Genomic DNA, 24,301 nt, shown 5'->3' with positions numbered 1-24,301 from the left:
AGACTCACTTTGTTTACACAAGTGAGTCAAAAACGTGAAACGGTGTTATTACGTCCACTACAATCACATCTATTTATCCTACAAGTAGAAAACGTCAACATTGCTTTTAGTCAAATGACGTCAGATGTGCTGCAGCAGTGGGGATTTGTCTGCTTGCTTGGGAACCGAACAGGCATGGTCCAATCCGCCCCCTTATCTCTCTCTTTCTCTCCCATGCTTATTTTATATATCATATTTAATACAGAGCACTTTTCAAAGATTTACTTTAATCTTTTTTTTTCTCTCTTCATGATTCCTTTACTGGATAAAGCGCGAAGCACAAGTGTCTTGAGGGCTTTGCCTCTTGTTTTTCCTTTCACAATAAAAAGAGAAACAGAAGTAGCATGTATGTTAATCGCAGAATTAGATAAAATGTCAAAATAGTTCCTCAGATATATCAAAAAGTAGAATAATGAACAGAAGTAACATGCACGGTAATCGTAGAATCTAAAGAAATGACAAAATATTACTTCATATTGATTAAAAAGTAGAATAAAATTGATAGATAGGTACATACATACATACATACATAGACAGACAGATAGAAAACCATGTAAATAAATAAATAAATAAATGAAAATAACAAAACAAGCTTTCATTTTAGTGCTACACATCTTCCCAGGTGAACCTGCTGTCCTGTAAAATGTGGGCCAGACGGGCGTTGAAGGGACGATAGAAGTCGTCCAGCAGTCTCCGTGTCTCGTTCCACATGGGGCCGATACTTCGGGACACCCTTCCCACGTTACGTCGCCCCAAGGCCACTATGCTTTCCATGGTGCTGTTAGGCGCTGCTACACACACACACACACACACACACACACACCTACGCGTGAACGCGAACGCGAACACACAGACGCAGACACAGATACTGATGCGCGCACGCACGCCCACGCGTGTCGCATCATCGCCACAAACAGCAACAAAACAACAGCAGAAGAAGAAAAAGAAATAAGCTTACAGTGAAACACATTCATGCTGGCACCGGAGGCACAGAGGGCACTCATCGGATGGGAACCTGTCAACTCCCGCATCATCACAGCCAAGTTTACCACCAAGAAGAATGACATCAGACTGAACATCATTCAGTGCTATGTTCCCACCAATGATGCGGAAGAAGAGAAGAAAGATGACTTCTACCAACAACTAGACAGTGATAGACAGAAGAGGAGCCAAAGACATAACCATACTGATGGGAAATTTCAACGCCAAGAACGGAAGGGACAACACCGGCTACGAGGACACCCTGGGGACACACGGACTGGGACAGATGAATGAGAATGGTGAGCGCTTTGCAGACCTGTGCGCCCTGAACCAGCTGGTGATAGGAGGAAGTATCTTCCCACACAAGCGCATCCACAAGGCCACATGGAGATCCCCGAACCACGTCACGGAGAACGAGATCGACCACATCTGCATTAGCCGCAAGTTCAGGAGATCATGGCAGGATGTACGAGTGATGAGAGGAGCCGATGTGTCATCAGACCACCACCTTCTTACGACGACAGTGAAACTTCGCCTCAAGAGATTCACCAACGCCAACAACACAGGGACAATGTACAATGTTGGACTGCTCAGAAACAAGGACACACAAGCAGCATTCCAGATCAGCCTTTCCAACAGGTTCCAGCCACTACAAGAGCTGATAGAAGACGGTGAGATGGACATCGAGACACAGTGGGAACACAGCAAGAAGCTCTGGCACGTCACATGTGAAGAGGTCCTTGGCAAGAAGAAAACTCAGCACAAGGAATGGATCTCTGCCGACACCATCCACAAGCTGGAAACAAGGAAAGAGAAGAAAACTTCGCTGAACACAAGCCGAACAAGAGCAACTAAGGCAAAGGCACAGGAAGAGTACACAGCAGCGGACAGAGATGTAAAGAGGAGCATCAAGAAGGACAAGAGGGACTAAACCGACGACCTGGCCAGTCAAGCAGAGGCAGCAGCCGGACAGGGGAACCTGACGGACCTGTACCTGGTGACCAAGAAGCTGACGGGCAAGTTCCAGCAGACAGACAAGCCAGTGAAGGATAACAACGGGAACCCACTGACAACCAAGAAACAGCTGAAACGATGGGCAGAACACTTCAGGGAGCTGCTGAACCGCCCCGCTCCTGACGCACCACCAGACATCCCACCCGCAGAGACAGAACTGCCCATCAGCTACGACAAACCCTCAAAGGCAGAGATCAAGAAGGCCATCATGACTCTGAGAAATGGGAAGGCTGCAGGGCTGGACGAGATACCAGCAGAAGCCATCAAAGTAGACATGGAAACAGCTGTCAACATGCTATACAACCTCTTCAGCAAGATCTGGGAGAAGGAGAAGGTACCAGCCCAGTGGAAAGAAGGAATCATCATCAAGCTGCCAAAGAAAGGAGACCTCAGGGACTGCAGCAACTACCGAGGGATCATGCTCATGTCAACGCCAGGCAAGGTTCTCAAAAGGGTTCTACTGGAAAGGATGAAAGAGGCCGTCGCCCCAAGCTTCATGACCAGCAGGCAGGCTTCCGGCGGAACAGATCCTGTGCCGACCAGATCGCCAACCTGCGCATCATCGTGGAGCAGTCGCTGGAGTGGAACTACCCCCTCTACATCAACTTCATAGATAATGAGAAGGCCTTCGACAGTGTGGACAGAGAGACGCTGTGGAAGCTGCTGAGGCACTACAGAGTCCCAGAGAAGATCATCTCCCTCATCCAGTGCATCTACCAGGACATGAGTTGCAGGACTGCCCACACAGGCCAGCTGTCTGAAAGTTTCGAGGTGAAGACTGGAGTTCGTCAGGGGTGCCTGCTGTCACTGTTCCTCTTCCTCCTGGTCATCAACTGGATCATGAAGACCACTACAACAGACAGGAACAACGGTATACAGTGGACACTCTGGACGCAGCTGGACGACCTCGACTTCGCAGACGACCTGGCGCTCCTGTCACACAACCACAGCCAGATGCAGGACAAGACCACTCGCCTGGAGACCACGTCAGCCAGGACAGGACTCAAGATCAACAAGAAGACCGAGCTGATGAAGATCAACACCACTGCCAACACACCATTCACAGTCGGTGGAGAGCCCATCAGGGAGGTGTAGTCTTCCGTCTACTTGGGAAACGTGGTTGACCGACAGGGAGGCACGGACCGAGACGTCACAGCCAGAATCGGCAAGGCAAGAACAGCTTTCATCATGCTCAAGAACATCTGGGCATTTGGAGCAATCAGTATGAAAACCAAACAGCATCTTCAACTCCAATGTGAAGTCAATTCTGCTCTAAGGTTGCGAGACATGGCGGACAACACAGACGATGCAGAAGATTCAGACATTCTTCAACATCTGTCTGAGGCGCACCTACAAAATCCGATGGCAGGAGAAGATCCGAAACGAAGATCTGTGGGAGCGAGCGGGACAGGAACCAGTGGCCAAGCAGATACTGCGGAGGAAGTGGGGCTGGATCGGACAAACCCTCAGGAAGCCAGCGTCCAGCATCACACGCCAAGCCCTGACCTGGAACCCGCAGGGAAAGAGGAAAAGAGGCCGGCCTCGCAACAGCTGGAGGCGAGACACCGAGGCAGAGCTGAAGCATCAAAGGACAAACTGGACTGAAATGGCCAGAACAGCCCAGAACAGAGTGAGAAGGCGAGGGGTCGTCGATGGCCTAAGCTCCACCAGGAGCGATGGGCAATGAATGAATGAATGACATTCACGAATACGCTACGGGCCGGGGAGGCGGAAAAGAAAGGGAATGCTTGAAGTGGAAAGGGTGAGGGTGGGTGAATCCTTCGAGGGGGTGGGGGTGGAGAGGGTGTGTGTGTGTGTGTGTGTGGGGGGGGGGGGGGGCTTTGAATTGTAAGGGAGAGAAGTATTGTTAGGTTACGCCTGATCTAGGCAACTGCAGTTTCGTCCCCTGTGAACTCGCCATCCGTTTCGGTGATGGTAGCGAACCATTCCCCGCTCTCAGTGATCCGTTGAGCGACACTAATGACGACTCAGCGATGTCCTCAGCTTAACGGGAGAAAAATCACAATCTGTTCGTTTTCCAGTGGTACCTGGGGAGAGTTGTGTCAAGAACAGACGAAAACAAAAATACTTAGAATAATTGATGACATACACGATGAGACAGACAGACAGACAGACAGATAGATATACAGATAGATAGATAGATAGATAGATAGACAGACAAACAAATAGATAGATAGATAGATAGATAGATAGGCTGACTGATAAACACAGAGGCAGCTGTTTGTAATGTCATATATTTTCTTTTCTTTTTAAAGGCAGATCAATGTTAGTTATAGAATAGTCTTTGTGTCTTCGTTTTCCAAAATCGAGGTGGATAAATGTGGCCTAAACCGAAGTCGTCAAACTCCCGCGCACACATCTTATGTTGATGAACACACGTGAACACACCTTATGTTGATGAACACACGTGCACACACCTTATGTTGATGAACACACGTGCACACATCTTATTTTGATGAACACACGTGCACACGTTATGTTGATGAACACACGTGCACACATGTTATGCTGATGAACACACGTGCACACATCTTATTTTGATGAACACACGTGAACACACCTTATGTTGATGAACACACGTGCACACACCTTATGTTGATGAACACACGTGCACACATGTTGATGAACACACGTGCACACATCTTATTTTGATGAACACACGTGCACACATCTTATTTGATGAACACACGTGCACACATCTTATTTTAATGAACACACGTGCACACACCTTATGTTGCTGAAGACACGTGCACACATCTTATTTGAAGAACACACGTGTACACACCTTATGTTGATGAACACACGTGTACACAACTTATGTTGATGAACACACGTGCACACATCTTATGTTGATGAACACACGTGCACACAACTTATGTTGATGAACACACGTGCACACATCTCATTTTGATGAACACACGTGCACACATCTTACCGAGTCCCAGGAACCTGAAGACGGCGGGCACAGTGTCAGCACCACTCTGCACGTCCTCCAAGCGGATAAACAGCATCTGGTCCCGTGGGAAACGTAACAGCCAGTCCTCCACGAACACCGAATACACCCCGATGAATAAACGTATCTATGACAGACAGAGAGAGAGAGAGAGAGGAGGGGAGGGTGGGGGAGGGGTGGGGGAGTTCGGCGGGTGGGCGGGGAAAGACAGACAAACAGACAGACAGACAGACAGACAGGGTGAGATCAGTTTCAGTATCAGTTTATCAAGGAGGCGTCACTGCGTACGGACAAATCAATATACGCTACACCGCATCTGCTAAGCAGACGTGTGTTACATGCATGTATATATAAGCACAGAAGATTACATGATTCATAATCCACTCTGTGTGTGTGTGTGTGTGTGTGTGTGTGTGTGTGTGTGTGTTCCAGCGGGGTTGCTCACACAAACAAATTCATGGGCACGCGTGCCCACAACCACACACATGAGCGCGTGAGTACACACATACAGGTACACAAACAAACAAGCAAACACACGCGCTCACGCGCGCTCACCAGAAGGAAAGAGGCAGACACACAGGGACAGATAGTGAGAGATAAAGACAGGGTTACGCTCTCCAGTAGCAATAAATAATTATACCCATACCCAGTCGGTAATGGACAACTATACTTTTGAGAGAACTTCGATGCCCTTAGAATGGTACATATGTCTCACCGAGAAGATGGACTGATTGTAGGCACAGGTTCGAAGGCTCTCTTTCTCCACACATGCATTGAATGTGGCGATGTTCTTCTCGACTAATTGGTGAAAGTATTCCGGAGTCTTATTCCGTGCCCAGAAGAAAAGAAAGTCAGAATACAGTCTGAAACCAGAGAAAAATTATATACTTTTTGACTCACTTGTGTAAACAAAGTGAGTCCATGATATAACACGGTGCTCGGTTATCTGTATGTGTGTTTGTGTGTCCGTGGTAAACTTTAACATGGCCATTTTCTCTGGAGATATGTTGTCTGCCAATACCAAATTTTCCTTAAACATTGTAGAAAAAACATCTTCACAGTCATACCAATAATAGGTTTTGTATTTCTCCCAAATTTAGCCATATTTTCGAACCATTAAGTGATTAACTGCTTATTTCATTGATGCTCATTCCGGATTCTGAAAACACTGTTAGTCCTTTCAAGCTGCCAGAAGGTAGGCCATGTCTGGTAAGAAGATGCCATGACCTCGTTTTTCGTATTCGCAATTAAAAGTAAAGAAATACAAATTCTGGACAGAACACACACAGTGATACTAACTACATTATCGACGTGTTTACTGCATATGAATATTCAAAAGTGGACTCTAAATTAACTAGAATGAACATTACAATAAAATAAATAAGTAAATAAATAAATAAATCGACCGTTTCACCAAGTTAAAGTCAGCCTTATCCAGACTGGTCTGTTCAGATCTTGACAAAACATGTTGCAAAGCTTGATGCGATGGCTTGATGTCTCATTTACCACCAAATAAAAAAAAAAACCCAAAAAACCTTATATAATCATTGACGTGGTTACTCTTCATATGAATGTTTAAAGTGGGCACTGAATTAACTAGAATAAACAGAAAAGAGAAATCGAATGGACGGTGTCGTAGTTTCTCAATGATTGCAACTTCTGAAGCTTGTCGAACACGGATCTCTGCAGACCTATAATTTTTTTTTTTTTTTTAAATTAAAAAACGGACACATGTTGCAGTGTGTTTGAAGCAATGGGAACATTTCCTTTACCTCGGACTTGAAAGAAATTCTTAAATGCATGAGATATACCAAAATTACATGATTTTAACGGCGATATCACTTTGATTACCACTGTCGATTTATCCCGCTATAAGAACACGCTCAAATAATAATTTTTGAACGTTCTCGGACCCGCGTTAGCGCAGTGTATAAAACCACTCATTCTCGACCCTAACATCCATGATTTCAATCTGCTTTGATGCCCTTTTTTCTTTTTAACGCGAAGCTTTATGTAATTATAACAAATACAAGAACACATTTTTACAGACTAATTCTGAACAAATTTAAATTATTTTTGTTCTTTAAGTGTGTGTCACAAGTGAGTCTTGAAGGCCTTGCCTCTCTTGTTTGTTGTTGAGAGAATTAATGAATGAATGAGAGTGAGAGAGATTTCAGTTTCAGTTTCTCAAAGAGGCGTCACTGCGTTCGAACAAATGCGTACACGCTATGCCACATCTGCTAGACTGATGCCGAACCAGCAGCATAACCCTATGTGCTAGTCAGGCCTTGAGTGCATGTATTTATATTTGTGTACCTATTAGAGTGGGGTTTTTTTTAAAACAAATTTGCCAGAGAACAACACTAGCCATGTGCATCAACCGCGAATCGAACCCGTGTCACCCGCGTGGCAGGTGAGTTTTCTTCCACCGCTGGATCACCTATGCTTCAGAAAAAAGAAAGCGAGAGTAAGGTTCTGGTTGTCACAGTCATTGAAACAACGGTAGGTCTGAAAAAAAAACACTGGAGTTAATAAAAAAACAACAACAACAAACAAACAACAACAAAACAAAAAAACAATCGACCAGTCTTGTTGATAAAAGTTAGGCAGTTTAATAAAACATAATCACGACTCCACACTCCAGACGAACCTTCTAGAGGGGTTTCTCAGCATCACAATGATCTTGGCGTTGGGAGTCAGGTGCCGAATGTAGTCAGCAGTGATAATGCGGGGCTCTGTGCATCTCTCGTTGCCAGGTAACGTGGTCCACCTGCTGTTCTCCCATATCGTGGAGGCACTGCAGTCTCCTACACACCATCCAGGTACATTTGTAGATGCAAGTTATTTTTGCGATTATTTTCAAAGGAGAAGATCGTAGTAAAGTTATTGGGTAACCCTTTTCCATGAGTGAGTGAGTGAGCGTGTGTGAGTGAGCGCGCGCGCGCGCGCGCGTGTGCGTGTGTGTGTGTGTGTGTGACTCTGTCATTCAGTCTAAGTCTGTAACTAAGTCCATTGTAGTTGTTAGAAGAGGGCCCAGTAGGTGATGTTCCGAGTTTGTTGCATCATAACACGCACGACTGAACACCAATGAGCTGAATCGGCAGCAGTGCTTGGTCTCCTCTGGTGTGTGACCTTCTGGCGACCTTTCACCGACAGATTCCTGTGGGCTGCCGGAGAATATTTCATAGCTCATGTCTGATTTTCTGCTGATTTAAAAAATAAACAGAGGCCCCCATACAGTAGTTACATACACCTTCGTAGTCCATACCCACAGAATACTAAACAGGCAGAAGGGACATTCCTTCTTCGCGCGATCGGAAAACGCGTTCCGGTTGGCCAAGGCGTCCGCCATCTTGTTTACCCTGTAACTCGTGAGAGGCGGCGTCGCACACACACACACACGCCTTATGTCGGAGTCATTGGAAAGTCGCTTTCCAAGTTTCGTTTTACCACACACTGATTTTGAGTGTACTATCTGTTTCTTTCTTTCTATGTGCTTCTGACCAGATAAATTCGGCTGTGCACATACTTGACTGAATCAGAGTTCGCTAGATTGCGCCGATCGACTGATTGCGCGTAACACTAACAGGCGGAGTTTGCAAGGAAAGAGGAGGGGTGGGGATGGTGTCCGCGTTGTTTCTGCAGTTCATTACATTTACCCTATAACACCCGTAAAGAAGCTGAATATGACTGAGTCTATTCATCACTGGGCCAAAGTATTTTAGGCCTACTGGCAAACTCTAGCCTGTGATTACATTGTCAGTCACTTCAGATGAATCTGTGTGTATGTTTGTAACGCGAGTGAGATTGTGAGTGTATGTATGCGTGTTTGGATAACATTCCTCTTCAGCATTAAAAACATACAAGGACACATTTTTTCATTATAACAGCAAAACCCCTTATAGGCGGTCACTGTATGAGCAGTACCAGTGGGATGGTTCTCACATGGAGTTTTCCACCTCAAACGAGGAAGAAAAAGAAGAAGGCAATTCAGTGTTTCCAAGCACTTTTGCTTCCTATATTTATTAATTCCAACTTCTTTTGAGAGGCCGCCTCTAATTTACAGCCACTACTTCCTGGCTAAAGGGGTGGCCGCCCAAGAGAGGATTTACTGTACTGATATTATTGTATTAAAAATCATTGTATTAAAATAGTGTACTCACATCAATGCACCTTCCTCGATCAGCCACAGAATTGTGAATGTCACAGACTGTAGAGTAGGCATCACTGTCAGTGTCAATCTAACATTTTTCACCCAAACAACAGATAATGAAGATTACTGTCATTTGACACATTTCACAAATAGGTCACTGTATCGTGCACTGCCAGTGTTGCTCAGATTATAAATAAATCCTCAGAGTATCACACAGTCAATGTCATACATTGCACAGATAGGGAAATCCTAATAGCATTATACTGTCACCAGTGTCAGTGTCACACACACGTTGCAGAGATAGGGAAATCCTTAGAGTGTCATATACTGTCACCAGTGTCAATGTCACACATTGCAGCGATAGGAAATTCTAAGAGTGTCACGCACTGTCTGTGTCACACATTGCACATATATGTATGTCAATCCTAAGAGTAGGCCTACTACGTCTTCAATGTTAGCCAGACATTTCACAGATAATATGTTGATATAAACTGATAGTATCACTTTATTCACTGGTCCCAATTTCATGATTGTCAGCTGCACATTACATGTTCAGCTTCTTGTCCTTGTTTAACTCAGAACCTCGCTTTGATGATTTCAGCTGTTGGTTCAGGAGTTTCACCTCATGAAATATTCTGACTGTGCAGTATGAGGACAGAAGAACATCCATACAGTCACATGTGTGAATATTTGCAAAACTATTCAAAATTACCTGCCTAGGGTTTTGGCTTGGCAAGCCATTTGATGTGCACTGCCTGAAATGATTTTCAAACTGATAAAACATCTGTAGTTGTGGCCTGGTCACTCTTGTCAGAATCTGAATCGGAATGTTGTCTTTTTCGTTTATCTATTGCCACAATGACGTCTCTCTTCTTTGGTTGAGGTCGTCGACAATCTAGAGAGGGAGGAGGATTTGGGCAGGTGACGAGGGTAGGGACTGCAGTTGGAAGGAGTTTAGATTCCTGAATGTTCGTCGGGCAGTTGAAAGCCTTCTCCTCAAAGTGCACTGAGCACACCTGTTTCCTCTTGATGTTGGAGATGTTGACGTCAGCTCGTCGGATGTTGATGACCCATTTCTGGCATCTTAAAAAAAAAAAAGAAGTATTTTTATTTACTCACACCGTAACAGTGCACTCATACATAAAACCTCTCACCAACTCTTATGGAAAAATGTGGTGCACAAAAAAAGACAGATCCATACTGAAATACACACACACACACACACACACTCTCTCTCTCTCTCTCTCACTCACTCACACACACACACACACACACACACACACAACACACACACACACACACACATTATTTTGTTCCAGTGTTTTCCGCAGAGCAGCAGACTCTTTACTCCGGCTAGTATAAACAATGACCAGAATCAGCCAGAATTGCTTGTTTTCTATGACTCAATTTCTGTCTGTACTTTAAGACACTTTGAAATCCCCCCCCCCCCCCCCCCCCCCCCAACCTTCTCCGCACCATCTGCGGTTTCCTCACAGGCGATACATTTCTCCCGAAGCAACGCAGATGTCTTATCACAGGAAAATATAAACATCAACGTAGGCTGAGTCTGGAAGGGGTACGCAAATTGCTGAAGAACATCAACCCATATAAAGCAGCAGGACCTGATGAGATTCCAGCAAAAGTGTTGAAAGAGTGCGCAGATGAGATCGCGCCCCTGCTCTCTATTATCTTCACCAAATCACTGGCAGATGGATGTGTACCAGACGACTGGAAAATGGCGAACGTGACAGCAGTTTTCAAAAAGGGCAATCGTAACTCTGCTGCTAACTACAGACCGGTCTCCCTCACCAGCATATGCTGTAAGATGCAAGAACACATCCTAGCAAGCAACATCATGCGCCATCTGACCCAACATGAAATACTTGATAACGCACAACATGGGTTTAGAGCCAGAAGGAGTTGCGAAACTCAACTGCTAACATTGTTCCAAGACATCGCCAAAAACCAGGACAACAGACAGCAGACCGACATGGTAATCCTGGACTTCTCCAAAGCCTTTGACAAGGTCCCCCACAAACGCCTCCTCCGTAAGCTAGACCATTATGGTATACGAGGATCGACGTTAGACTGGATCAAGGCATACCTTTCTGACCGCACCCAAATCGTCGTAGTTGACGGCGAAAAATCTGAGCCAGCACCTGTCATCAGCGGAGTCCCACAGGGGACAGTTCTAGGCCCCATCCTATTTCTGATTTACATCAACGATCTGCCTCAGAACATCAAGGCCAATATTAGATTGTTCGCTGATGACTGTATAGTCTACTCCACCATCAAGACAATCCAAGACTGTAAAATGCTCCAACGAGACCTCAACACCCTGTCTGACTGGGAACAGCGTTGGGGAATGGAATTCCACCCAGAAAAATGTAATGTCCTTACCTGTACAACATCAAGGAACCCCATCAGCTACAACTACAAATTAAAAGGACACACCCTCGAGCATGTTGACAGCGCAAAATATCTCGGCGTCGACATAAGAAATGATCTAAACTGGAAAGAACATGTTACAAGAGTCACCAACAAAGCCAATAGCATGGTAGGCTTCCTAAAAAGGAATCTAACAACATCCAATAAAACCACCAAAGCCAATGCCTACCAAACTCTTGTACGCCCGCACCTGGAGTATTGTTCATCAGTCTGCAGCCCGTACAAAGAAGGTCAAAAGAACAAGATTGAAATGGTGCAAAGAAGAGCAGCACGTTATGTACACAGTGACTACGGGCGGACCAGCAGCGTAACACACATGCTGCAAGAACTAGGATGGGCATCCCTCGAATCACGGCGGAACAGACAAAGGCTGACCCTGATGTATAAAATGGTCAACGGCATTGTAGACATCCCTCCAGACAAATTTCTCAAGAAAGGATCCGGCAGAACAAGATCAAATCATCGACACAAATTTGTCCATCTTAGCTCCTCCTCTGACCCTTATAAATACAGTTTTTTCCCATCAACCATCCCCGTCTGGAACTCCCTGCCTGCAACAGCAGCAGAGGCTCCCTCCTTGGCAGCTTTCAAGAGGGAGCTGAACAAGATCACAGTTTAGTCCCCCCCCCCTTTCCCCCCCCCCTCCCCGGAGGGACGCTGCGAGTGACGGTGGGAGAGAGTATGTATACATGCTCTTTCTCATTGTCACCCCCTCCAGAGGAAAAGATAGGTCTAATTGGGTTTTAGTTAGGTATTTACGCCTCTGCGCACACAGGTCATTAATAGTCAGTAATGACGGCTGACCTTCCAATTTGAAGATTGAAGATTGAAGCTTGGCCTCCCATGGAGAATGCCCAAACTGAAAAGAAAAAGATATGAACTTACCGTCTCTGGGTTGGGAAAATTAAACATCCGCACAGTTCTGCCCGTCCTTTCATCGATGCTGGTTTTGCTGTTATTACTGCAGTTAATTACACAGCAGTACTTCGCACCACGTGTTGATACTGTTGAAATAGCCGCCATCGCAAATCGTGTACAGGGATAACAAAATGGCGGCCCGAGTATGTACGGAAACTAACGGAACATACCGAAGGCGCGTATGTCCGTTCTGCCTATTTAGTATTCTGTGGTCCATACCCTCGTGAAAACTGGGACCGACGGATCGAACGAGTGTGGTGCCGTTATCCTTGAACTGCCGTTATCTTAACTTGCAGACAGAAATCACAAGGGATCACTGCTCAACTCTCAGCCGAGTGACGTAAAGTGCCGATGCAACAGTCTTTGTCGTCAGCACTCGTTCTAAAACATTCCATGGAGGAGACACTGAGTGACGAGATCTATGCAAGAGAAGATCCATGTAAAGTAGATTTAGGCGTTGTGCACTCATGCAGGAAAGTTCAGGTCAGTTCAGGCCCTGAAGGAAAATACTACAAGATAAAATGAAGTTAAAATAAGATATACAGATAAATAGATAAACAGTGGAGTGATGGCCTATAGGTAACGCGTCTGCCTAGGAAGCGAGAGAATCTAAGCGCGCTGGTTCGAATCACGGCTCAGCCGCCCATATTTTCTCCCCCTCCACTAGACCTTGAGTAGTGGTCTGGACGCTAGTCATTCGGATGAGACGATAAACCGAGGTCCCGTGTGCAGCATGCACTAAGTGCACGTAAAAGAACCCACGGCAACAAAAGGGTTGCTCCTGGCAAAATTCTATAGAAAAATCCAATTCGATAGGAAAAACGAATAAAACTGCACGCAGGAAAAAAATACAAAAAATATGGGTGGCGCTGTAGTGTAGCGACGCCCTCTCCCTCGGGAGAACAGCCCGAATTTCACACAGACAAATCTGTTGCGATAAAAAGAAATACAAATACAAATAAATCAGTGTTCAAATTGATTAATTAATTAATATATCAAAATGATAAATAAAAACAGAAATACAAATTGAAATAGACATATAAATTGAATAGAATAAGATGTAGAAAAAAAAAATTACATGAATGATATCAATAACAATATGATAAAATGAATGATTGAATAAAATAAATGAATAAATGATAATTACACGGGTACGTGATGCCAGCTGGGGAGTGCTCATGTTCTTCTTGGAAGTCTTGACTTCTGTTGTTGTTGTTTTTTTAATTCAATATTATTTCGCACTATTTCGCCGCGTTTATATTAATTTTGATAACAAAAGAAGACGTGCCGGTCAGATCTACATTGATTCATCATTAATTAGATATACGATTCGTGCAGTTCAACGTTATTTCGAGGATAACGGCGACGTTCGAAGTTAACGGCACCACAAGTGTATCCTTAATGTCGGTCCAGATCACAGTTTTCAAACTTCCTCTGTTTTTGTCATACCTTTCCGGCTTCAATAGATGGTAGCCGCAGCAAAAACCCTGAAAAATGTTGACACAGAGAGACAGAGATCATTCCAGTCAATATCAGTACCCTCTTCAAAAAGTGTTACACATGCAAGTAACACGTCGATGATGTAGGTCGTGTCATTATGTGAGTTCTATCCAGTATTTCTTTTTTCATTTGTGTTAAGGTTTTAAAGACAGCGTGAAATTCTATTTCTTGTCTGCACTTAAAAAACAAATGGGTTTTAATATGAACCTGGTACGATACAGTGAATTATTTTGGATCCAAAGGATAAATGAAATATGTAGTTCAAGATCCGGAAATAGGCATTAATCCGGAAAACTTGTTGAATGGCTTTTTTATGTTTGTTTGATCCAAATTTGGTATCGACAGACAACGAATTTCCAGAGAAAATACATTTCGTATAAGTTTAACACACACACACACACACACACACACACACACACACTGTGGGTCATGAGAGTATCATGTTTATAGTCTCACCAAGAAAAGACATGTGCTTGTTAATAGACGTCTTATTCATATAGTATCCGTATATCTTGACGTAGTCTTCCATCGGCCTCCCTGCACACACACACACACACACACACACACACACACACACACACACACACACACACACACACACACACACACACACACACACACACACACACACACACACACACACACACACACACACCATCATCATCGCCATTGCCATCATCGTCATCTCCATCATTATCCTCATCACTAGTAACCATTTACGATGAGATTGAATTATCACATTGCTTTCATATAAAAAACTTTAGAGCTTGTTTCAAATCATCGATGTGGCAAATACTTGCATCAATAATTTTTTTAATCAAAGAATATTCCACATTCATGTCGTCTTTTGTCTTTTTAAGAATTTCAGTTGTATATATATATATATATATACATATATATATGCTATACACCGCCGCCTCACTCACCACACCACTTCCACCACCCACCCACACATCATGCCAGTACAATATCTCATCTTTTCTATCTCTGTGTCTGTTTCTCAGTCTGTGTTAATCATTGTATCAGTCTCCCTGTCTTTATATCGCTCTCTCTGTCTCTGGTCTCTGTCTCTGGTTTTTGTCTCTGTCTTTGTCTGTCTGTCTCTCTCTCTGTCTCTCTCTCTCTCCATCAAAATTTTATAGGCATCCCAGTCAACTTCGGTTAAGTTTACTAAAGGCTTCTTGTAATGAAAGGACTTCATTTTTTTCAAATCATTTGTACAAACCATTTCAACTGCGATCAATCATGACTTAATGATTTACAGAACTCATTAAGAAAATTACTCAAATAAGATATTGAATTGTTGTACACCATTCATCCACCCATCCAATTATCCATCCACTCATATCTCTCTCTCTCTCTCTGGTTAAAATTGTTACATATGAATATTAGCAGACTACCCAAACAAACTTATCTAATGCAAGTAAATATGGAGGAAAACGGAAAACTGTGTTGGGCATTGAAACTCAGAGACATACTCCAGAAATGTGGTTTTGGTTTTGTTTGGCTGTACAAAAGTGTTGGGAATGAACGATCTTTCCTCTCGTTATTAAGAGATCGACTCGTTGCAAACTTTATTGACGACTGGACAACAGCAGTTAACACTAGCGAGAGATTTCCACTGTATTCAACTTTCAAGTCAATTTTTTTCCCAGAACCTTACATAGATGATATTAGAATAAAACGTTTTAGAGATATGATCGCAAAACTCAGAATGGGTGTTCTTCATCTCAACGCAAACGCTTTTCGGTTTGTTCAAGACAATACATGAAAGGTTTTATGTAGTTTTTGCAAAGATCAAATAAAAAATTAAGTACATTTTATTTTTATTTGTCCATGCTACAAAGAATTACGGTATCATTATTTTGGATCAAACACAATAAATGAAGAGCTATTCAGTGATTTAATGCAATGCTCTGATGTAATGTCAATCCATAATCTAGCCCAGTTTGTATTTTACGCCGTGAAAAAGCGTGACAAATTGATGGAGCTAAGCAACTGATTATTTGCTTTTCCTGTTCTAGACAAATATCCATACACATCCAGTGCAGGTGTGAGCCGCAGACCACAACTCAATTCAAATGAAGGATGCATCGCACACGCGTGCGCGCATGCGCGTGGTGTGTGTGTGTGTGTGTGTGTGTGTGTGTGTGTGTAACTTACCCACATGTCAGCTAAGCAAATTATAGGATTGTGTAATTCCGAGTCCAAGCAAAATTGTAATGTACCAGAATACTGTCTGTTATTGCTGACAATGTCCGGAGCCTGATGACTTATGAAAATGAAACCATCTGGAATATCTCTCTCTCTCTCTCTCTCTCTCTCTCTCTCTCTCTCAACCACCATTCCTTTTTGCATTAGTTTCGAGAAGGCGTCATCGTTACAGAGGCAGGGAGTGAAAGAGATGAAGAGAGAGAGTGTGGTGGGGAGACAGAGAGAGAGTGAGAGAGAGAGAGTGGCGTGGGGTGAAAGTGAGAGAGAGAGAGAGTGGGGTGGGGAGAAAGGGAGAGAGAGAGAGTAGGGTGGGGAGAAAAGAGACAGAGAGATAGTGGGGTGGGGAGACAGAGAGAGAGAGAGTGGGGTGGTGAGAAAGGGAGAGAGAGAGAGTGGGGTGGAAAGACAGAGAGATAGAGAGTGGGAAGGGGAGACAGACACAGAGAGAGTGTGATTGGGAGAGAGAGAGAGTGGGGTGGGGAGACAGAGAGAGAGAGAGAGTGGGGTGGGGAGACAGAGAGAGAGAGAGAGAGAGAGTAGGGTGAGGAGACAGAGAGAGAGAGAGTGGGGTGGGGATACAGACAGAGAGAGAGAGTGGGGTGGGGAGACAGAGAGAAAGAGAGAGAGTGGGGTGGGGAGACACAGAGAGAGAGAGAGAGAGTGGGGTGGGGAGACACAGAGAGAGAGAGTGGGGTGGGGATACAGAGAGAGAGAGTGGCGTGGGGAGACAGGGAGAGAGAGAGAGTGGGGTGGGGAGACACAGAGAGAGAGAGAGAGAATGGGGTGGGGAGACATAGAGAGAGAGAGTGGGGTGGGTAGACAGAGATAGAGAGAGAATGGGGTGGGGAGTGGAGTGGGGAGACAGAGAGAGAGAGAGAGAATGAGGTGGGGAGACAGACACAGAGAGAGAGACAGAGAGAGAGAGAGACAGAGAGACAGAGAGACAGAGAGAGTGGTGCGGGGAAACAGAGAGAGATAGAGTGGGATGGGGAGACAGAGAGAGAGAGAGAGTGGGGTGGGGAGACAGAGAGAGAGAGTGGCGTGGGGAGACAGGGAGAGAGAGAGAATGGGGTGGGGAGTGGGGTGGGGAGACAGAGAGAGAGAGAGAATGGGGTGGGGAGACAGACACAGAGAGAGAGACAGAGAGAGAGAGAGACAGAGAGACAGAGAGAGTGGTGCGGGGAAACAGAGAGAGAGAGAGTCGGGTGGGGAGACAGAGAGAGAGAGAGTCGGGTGGGGAGACAGAGAGAGAGAGAGAGTGGGGTGGGGAGACACAGAGAGAGAGAGAGAGAGAGAGAGTCGGGTGGGGAGAGAGAGAGAGAGTGGGGTGGGGAGACAGAGAGAGAGAGAGTGGGGTGGGGAGACAAAGAGAGAGAGAGAGTCGGGTGGGGAGACAGGGAGAGAGAGTGGGGTGGGGAGACAGAGAGAGAGAGAGTGGGGTGGGGAGATAGGTAGAGAGAAAGTGGAGTGGGGAGACAGAGAGAGACACAGAGAGAGAGAGAGAGTGGGCTGGGGAGACAGAGAGAGAGAGGGTGGGATGGGGAGACACGGAGAGAGACAGTGTACGGTGGGGAGACAGGGAGAGAGAGAGTGGGGTGGGGAAACAGAGAGAGAGTGGGGTGGGGAGACAGAGAGAGAGAGAGAGTGGGATGGGGAGACAGAGAGTGAGAGAGTGGGGTGAGGAGACAGACACAGAGAGAGAGTGGGGTGGGGAGACAGACAGAGAGAGAGAGAGAGTGGGGTGGGGAGACAGACAGAGAGAGAGAGAGTTGGGTGGGGAGACAGACAGAGAGAGAGAGTGGGGTGGGGAGACAGACAGAGAGAAAGAGAGTGGGGTGGGGAGACACAGAGAGAGAGAGAGAGTGGGGTGGGGAGACACAATGAGAGAGAGAGTGGTGTGGGGAAACAGAGAGAGAGTATGGTGGGGAGACAGAGAGAGAGAGAGTGGGGTGGGGAGACACAGAGAGAGAGTGGGGTGGGGAGACACAGAGAGAGAGAATGGGGTGGAGAGAGAGAGAGAGAGAGTGGGGTGTGGAGACAGAGAGAGAGAGAGAGTGGGCTGGGGACACAGGGAGAGAGAGAGAATAGTGTGGGGAGAAAGGGAGAGAGAGAGTCGGGTGGGGAGACACAGAGAGACAGAGAGAGTGGGGTGGGGAGACAGAAAGAGAGAGAGAGTGGGGTGGGGAGACAGAGAGAGAGAGAGAGAGGGTGGGGTGAGGAGACAGAGAGAGAGAGGGGGGGGGAGACAGAGAGAGAGAGTGGGGTGAGGAGACAGAGAGAGAGTGGGGTGGGGAGACAGAGAGAGAGAGAGTGGGGATGGGGAGACAGACAGAGAGAGTGGGTGGGGAGACACAGAGAGAGAGAGAGAGAGTGGGGTGGAGAGACAGAAAGAGAGGGAGAGAGTGGGGAGGGGAGACAGAGAGTGGGGTGGGGAGACAGAGAGAGAGGGAGAGAGTGGTGTGGGGAGACAGAGAGTGGGATGGGGAGACACAGAGAGAGTGGGGTGGGGAGACAGAAAGAGAGGGAGAGAGTGGGGTGGAGAGACAGAGAGTTGGGTGGGGAGACAGAGAGTTGGGTGGGGAGACAGAGAGAGAGAGTGGGGTGGGGAGACAGAGAGAGAGTGAGATGGGGAGACATAGAGAGAGGGAGAGAGTGGTGTGGGGAGAAAGAGAGAGTGGGATGAGGAGAAAGAGTAGGGTGGGGAGACAGAGAGAGAGAGAGACAGAGAGAGTGGGGTGGGAGACAGAGAGTGGGGTGGGGAGACAGAGAAAGAGAGTTGGGTGGGGAGACAGAGAGAGAGAGTGGGATGGGGAGACAGAGAGAGAGAGTGGGGTAGGAGACAAAGAGAGAGAGAGAGAGAGTGGGGTGGGGAGACACAGAGAGAGAGAGAGAGTCGGGTGGGGAGACACAGAGAGAGAGAGAGTGGGGTGGGGAGACAGAGAGAGAGAGAGAGAGAGTGGGGTGGGGAGACAGAGAGAGAGAGTGGCGTGGGGAGACAGGGAGAGAGAGAGAGTGGGGTGGGGAGACACACACAGAGAGAGAGAATGGGGTGGGGAGACATAGAGAGAGAGAGTGGGGTGGGTAGACAGAGATAGAGAGAGAATGGGGTGGGGAGTGGGGTGGGGAGACAGAGAGAGAGAGAGAATGAGGTGGGGAGACAGACAGAGAGAGAGAGACAGAGAGACAGAGAGAGAGAGAGACAGAGAGAGTGGTGCGGGGAAACAGAGAGAGAGATAGAGTGGGATGGGGAGACAGAGAGAGAGAGAGAGTGGCGTGGGGAGACAGGGAGAGAGAGAGAATGGGGTGGGGAGTGGGGTGGGGAGACAGAGAGAGAGAGAGAATGGGGTGGGGAGACAGACACAGAGAGAGAGACAGAGAGAGACAGAGACAGAGAGACAGAGAGAGTGGTGCGGGGAAACAGAGAGAGAGAGAGTCGGGTGGGGAGACAAAGAGAGAGAGAGAGTCGGGTGGGGAGACAGGGAGAGAGAGTGGGGTGGGGAGACAGAGAGAGAGAGAGTGGGGTGGGGAGATAGGTAGAGAGAAAGTGGAGTGGGGAGACAGAGAGAGACACAGAGAGAGAGAGAGAGTGGGCTGGGGAGACAGAGAGAGAGAGGGTGGGATGGGGAGACACGGAGAGAGACAGTGTACGGTGGGGAGACAGGGAGAGAGAGAGTGGGGTGGGGAAACAGAGAGAGAGTGGGGTGGGGAGACAGAGAGAGAGAGAGAGTGGGATGGGGAGACAGAGAGTGAGAGAGTGGGGTGAGGAGACAGACACAGAGAGAGAGTGGGGTGGGGAGACAGACAGAGAGAGAGAGAGAGTGGGGTGGGGAGACAGACAGAGAGAGAGAGAGTTGGGTGGGGAGACAGACAGAGAGAGAGAGTGGGGTGGGGAGACAGACAGAGAGAAAGAGAGTGGGGTGGGGAGACACAGAGAGAGAGAGAGAGTGGGGTGGGGAGACACAATGAGAGAGAGAGTGGTGTGGGGAAACAGAGAGAGAGTATGGTGGGGAGACAGAGAGAGAGAGAGTGGGGTGGGGAGACACAGAGAGAGAGTGGGGTGGGGAGACACAGAGAGAGAGAATGGGGTGGAGAGAGAGAGAGAGAGAGTGGGGTGTGGAGACAGAGAGAGAGAGAGAGTGGGCTGGGGACACAGGGAGAGAGAGAGAATAGGGTGGGGAGAAAGGGAGAGAGAGAGTCGGGTGGGGAGACACAGAGAGACAGAGAGAGTGGGGTGGGGAGACAGAAAGAGAGAGAGAGTGGGGTGGGGAGACAGAGAGAGAGAGAGAGGGTGGGGTGAGGAGACAGAGAGAGAGTGGGGTGGGGAGACAGAGAGAGAGAGTGGGGTGAGGAGACAGAGAGAGAGTGGGGTGGGGAGACAGAGAGAGAGAGAGTGGGGATGGGGAGACAGAGAGAGAGAGAGAGTGGGTGGGGAGACACAGAGAGAGAGAGAGAGAGTGGGGTGGAGAGACAGAAAGAGAGGGAGAGAGTGGGGAGGGTAGACAGAGAGTGGGGTGGGGAGACAGAGAGAGAGGGAGAGAGTGGTGTGGGGAGACAGAGAGTGGGATGGGGAGACACAGAGAGAGTGGGGTGGGGAGACAGAAAGAGAGGGAGAGAGTGGGGTGGAGAGACAGAGAGTTGGGTGGGGAGACAGAGAGTTGGGTGGGGAGACAGAGAGAGAGAGTGGGGTGGGGAGACAGAGAGAGAGTGAGATGGGGAGACATAGAGAGAGGGAGAGAGTGGTGTGGGGAGAAAGAGAGAGTGGGATGAGGAGAAAGAGTAGGGTGGGGAGACAGAGAGAGAGAGAGACAGAGAGAGTGGGGTGGGAGACAGAGAGTGGGGTGGGGAGACAGAGAAAGAGAGTTGGGTGGGGAGACAGAGAGAGGGAGTGGGGTGGGGAGACAGAGACAGAGAGAGAGTGGGGTGGGGAGACAGAGAGAGAGAGAGAGAGTGGGGTGGGGAGACAGACAGAGAGAGAGAGTGGGGTGGGGAGACAGAGAAAGAGAGTGGGGTGGGGAGACAGAGAGAGAGAGTGGGATGGGGAGACAGAGAGAGAGAGTGGGGTAGGAGACAAAGAGAGAGAGAGAGAGAGTGGGGTGGGGAGACACAGAGAGAGAGAGAGAGAGTGGGGTGGGGAGGAAGGGAGAGAGAGAGTGGGTTGGGGAGACAGAGAGAGAGAGAGAGTGGGCTGGGGAGACAGACAGAGAGAGTGGTGTGGGGGAGACAGTGATACGGATACGAATAGTTTATTCAATAAAGGCCATGGCCCCTCATGAAGGGGGTACAGTGAATCAACATTCAAAATCAAAACCTTACAAATTACAGCAGTGAATGATAAACTGCAAATGATAATCCACAAATTGGATAATGCACAACTAATAATAATTAACTACATAATACACTGCGAAACTTAAAAGCCTTATATAAGTAAATAGCAAAGTGTTTTATAATAGTTTCATTAGTTGATGACATAAGCATGTCAAGTCGAAATAAAGTAGGGTGTCTATAATATTTTTTTGTGGAATCCACTCATGTCTAAGGTCATTCAAAGCAGGGCAACACAACACAAAGTGAAGTTCAGTTTCTTCAGCACGTCTGCATAAAGGACAACTAAGATTAGAGACACTGGACTTTCGATAACGATAATGATGAAGAAATATGTCAGAAATTCCAAATCGGAACCTGGCTGTGATATGTTTCAAATGCTTATCCATTTCCATTGACAGATAAGTAGGAATAGAGTGTATAGAAATGAACTGTCTGTAAAATTCAAACCTATCGCTATCTTGAACGTGATAAGACCAATCTTACCATCTACAGTCAATTAATCTTGTTCGGAGTGCACTAATAAATCCCTTTATGTCCCCTACCCCCTGCTGTAACCAAACATAACCAAATCCCAGTTCATATAATCTAACCATAACCTTTGATACCCAGTTTACCTAACCCCTCAAATCTAAATCATATAACATGTTAAATGCTTTTTTCGGCAACCTTGAATCTTCCATTTGTGTTATTTTCAACCAATAGCGAATACATCTTACTGCGGAATTGAGATGTATCGGATATCTTTTGTCTCCCCGTAAATTAAATGATTAAGCGTTTTCATGGTAACTCCAAGAAACTTTTTCAGTGCAAATAAATGAACACTCTCGCAGCAAACTGCAGCATTAGAGAGACCCCAAATTTCTGCTCCATATTGTACAATGGGTTGTACCTGGGAATCAAACAATTTAATAAACAAATCAAAAGATTGATTTTCTAAACTTGACAGTTTTTTCATTATACAAAGTAATGCTTGTTTAGCTCTACTTGCAAGATCTTTACATGCAACTGTGAAACTCAATTTTGTTGAAAAACATATTCCTAAGTATTTATACACATTCACTACTGGCATGGTTATTCCATTATAAGTCCATTTTTCCCTAATTCCTAAATATCCACCTTTTCTAAATACAATTATGTTACTTTTTGACATATTTACTTTCAACTGAAGTGATTTTGCAGCTCTAAATAGACTATTTAATTGTGTTTGTAAACCAATCACAGTTTCAGATATCAACACATCATCAGCTAAGAGAATGAATAACTCTAGAATCTCACCAGTAAATTGTGGACCATGTTTTCCGTTTCTGACAACTTCTGAAGTTAGTTCGTTAATAAAAAGAGAAAATAATACAGGACTGCACACATCACCTTGTTTTACGCCAGAAGTGCATTGAATATAATCAGTCATCTTCCCCCCACATCTAACCCTTCCTTTCACACCCGCATAGATACTCATAATACATTTCAACAACTTTCCACGAACACCAGTTTTTAAAAGAATAGGCCATAGAATTATTCTGATTATGGAATCGAAGGCTTTCTCAAAATCTATAAAAGCCACATACAATTTACGATTCAAAGAAAACTGTTTTTGAATAAAGGCCATCAAAGTAAACATATGATCAACAGTTGAGTAGTTGTGTTTAAATCCTGCCTGGTATTCACCTGTACTATTGTTTTCTTCTACCCATTCTTGCAGTCTCTGATTTATAATTGTACTATACAACTTACTACTTGCTGGGGAGACAGAGAGAAAGAGAGTGGGGTGGTGAGACAGGGAGAGAGAGAGAGTGGGGTGGGGAGAGTGGGGTGGGCAGACAGAGAGAGAGTGGGGTGGGGAGACAGAGTGAGAGAAAAAGTGGGGTGGGGAGACAGAGAGAGAGAGAGTGGTGTGGGGAGACAGAGAGAGAGAGTAAGATGGGGAGACAGAGAGAGAGTGGGGTTGGGAGACAGAGAGAGAGAGAGTGGTGTGGGGAAACAGAGAGAGTGGGGTGGGGAGACAGAGAGAGAGAGAGAATGGGGTGGGGAGACACAGAGAGAGAGAGAGTGGGGTGGGGAGACAGAGAGAGAGAGAGAGAGAAAGAGAGAGAGAGAGAGACAGAGAGTGCGGTGGGGAGACAGAGAGAGAGAGAATGGGGTGTGGAGACAGAGAGAGTGGGGTGGGGAGACAGACAGAGAGAGAGAATGGGGTGGGGAGACACAGAGAGAGAGAGAGAGAGTGGGGTTGGGAGAGAGAGAGTGGGGTGGGGAGACACACAGACAGAGATTGGGGTGGGGAGACACAGAGATAGATTGAGCTGGGGAGATAGAGAGAGAGTGTGGTGGGGAGACAAAGAGAGTGGGAGAGAGTGGGGTGAGGAGACAGAGAGAGAGTGGGGTGGAGAGACAGAGAGAGAGAGAGAGTGGGCTGGGGAGACAGAGAGAGAGTGGGCTGGGGAGACACAGAGAGAGAGAGAGTGGGCTGGGGAGACAGAGAGAGAGTGGGCTGGGGAGACAGACACAGAGAGAGAGAGTGGGGTGGGGAGACAGTCACAGAGAGAGAGAGTGGGGTGGGGAGACAGAAAAAGAGAGAGAGGGGGGGGAGACAGAGAGAGAGTGGGGTCGGGAGAGAGAGAGAGAGAGGGGTGGGGAGACAGAGAGAGAGAGTGGGGTGGGGAGACAGAGAGAGAGAGAGAGTGGGGTGGGGAAACAGAGAGAGAGAGAGTGGGGTGGGGAGACAGAGTGAGAGAGAGTGG

At 46.6% G+C, this 24,301-nt stretch overlaps 1 protein-coding gene across 1 annotated transcript in view; it reads right to left on the bottom strand.

Annotated features, from left to right (window-relative positions):
• Window positions 1-414: 414 nt before the first annotated feature.
• LOC143283800 (carbohydrate sulfotransferase 15-like) overlaps window positions 415-24,301 on the bottom strand; it is a 36,610-nt gene continuing 12,723 nt past the window's right edge. Inside the window, exons 5-8 of the mRNA XM_076590171.1 lie at window positions 7,659-7,815; window positions 5,724-5,871; window positions 4,991-5,135; window positions 415-830 (exon numbers count right to left, since the gene is read on the bottom strand). Of these exons, the coding sequence (XP_076446286.1) occupies window positions 646-830; window positions 4,991-5,135; window positions 5,724-5,871; window positions 7,659-7,815 (635 nt within the window). The 3' untranslated portion in view covers window positions 415-645. The remainder of the gene's footprint in view (window positions 831-4,990; window positions 5,136-5,723; window positions 5,872-7,658; window positions 7,816-24,301) is intronic.

The sequence above is a fragment of the Babylonia areolata genome, chromosome 7, assembly GCF_041734735.1.
Source record: "Babylonia areolata isolate BAREFJ2019XMU chromosome 7, ASM4173473v1, whole genome shotgun sequence".
NCBI classification, from domain to species: domain Eukaryota; kingdom Metazoa; phylum Mollusca; class Gastropoda; order Neogastropoda; family Buccinidae; genus Babylonia; species Babylonia areolata.
This window is presented reverse-complemented; position numbering and strand designations above follow the sequence as displayed.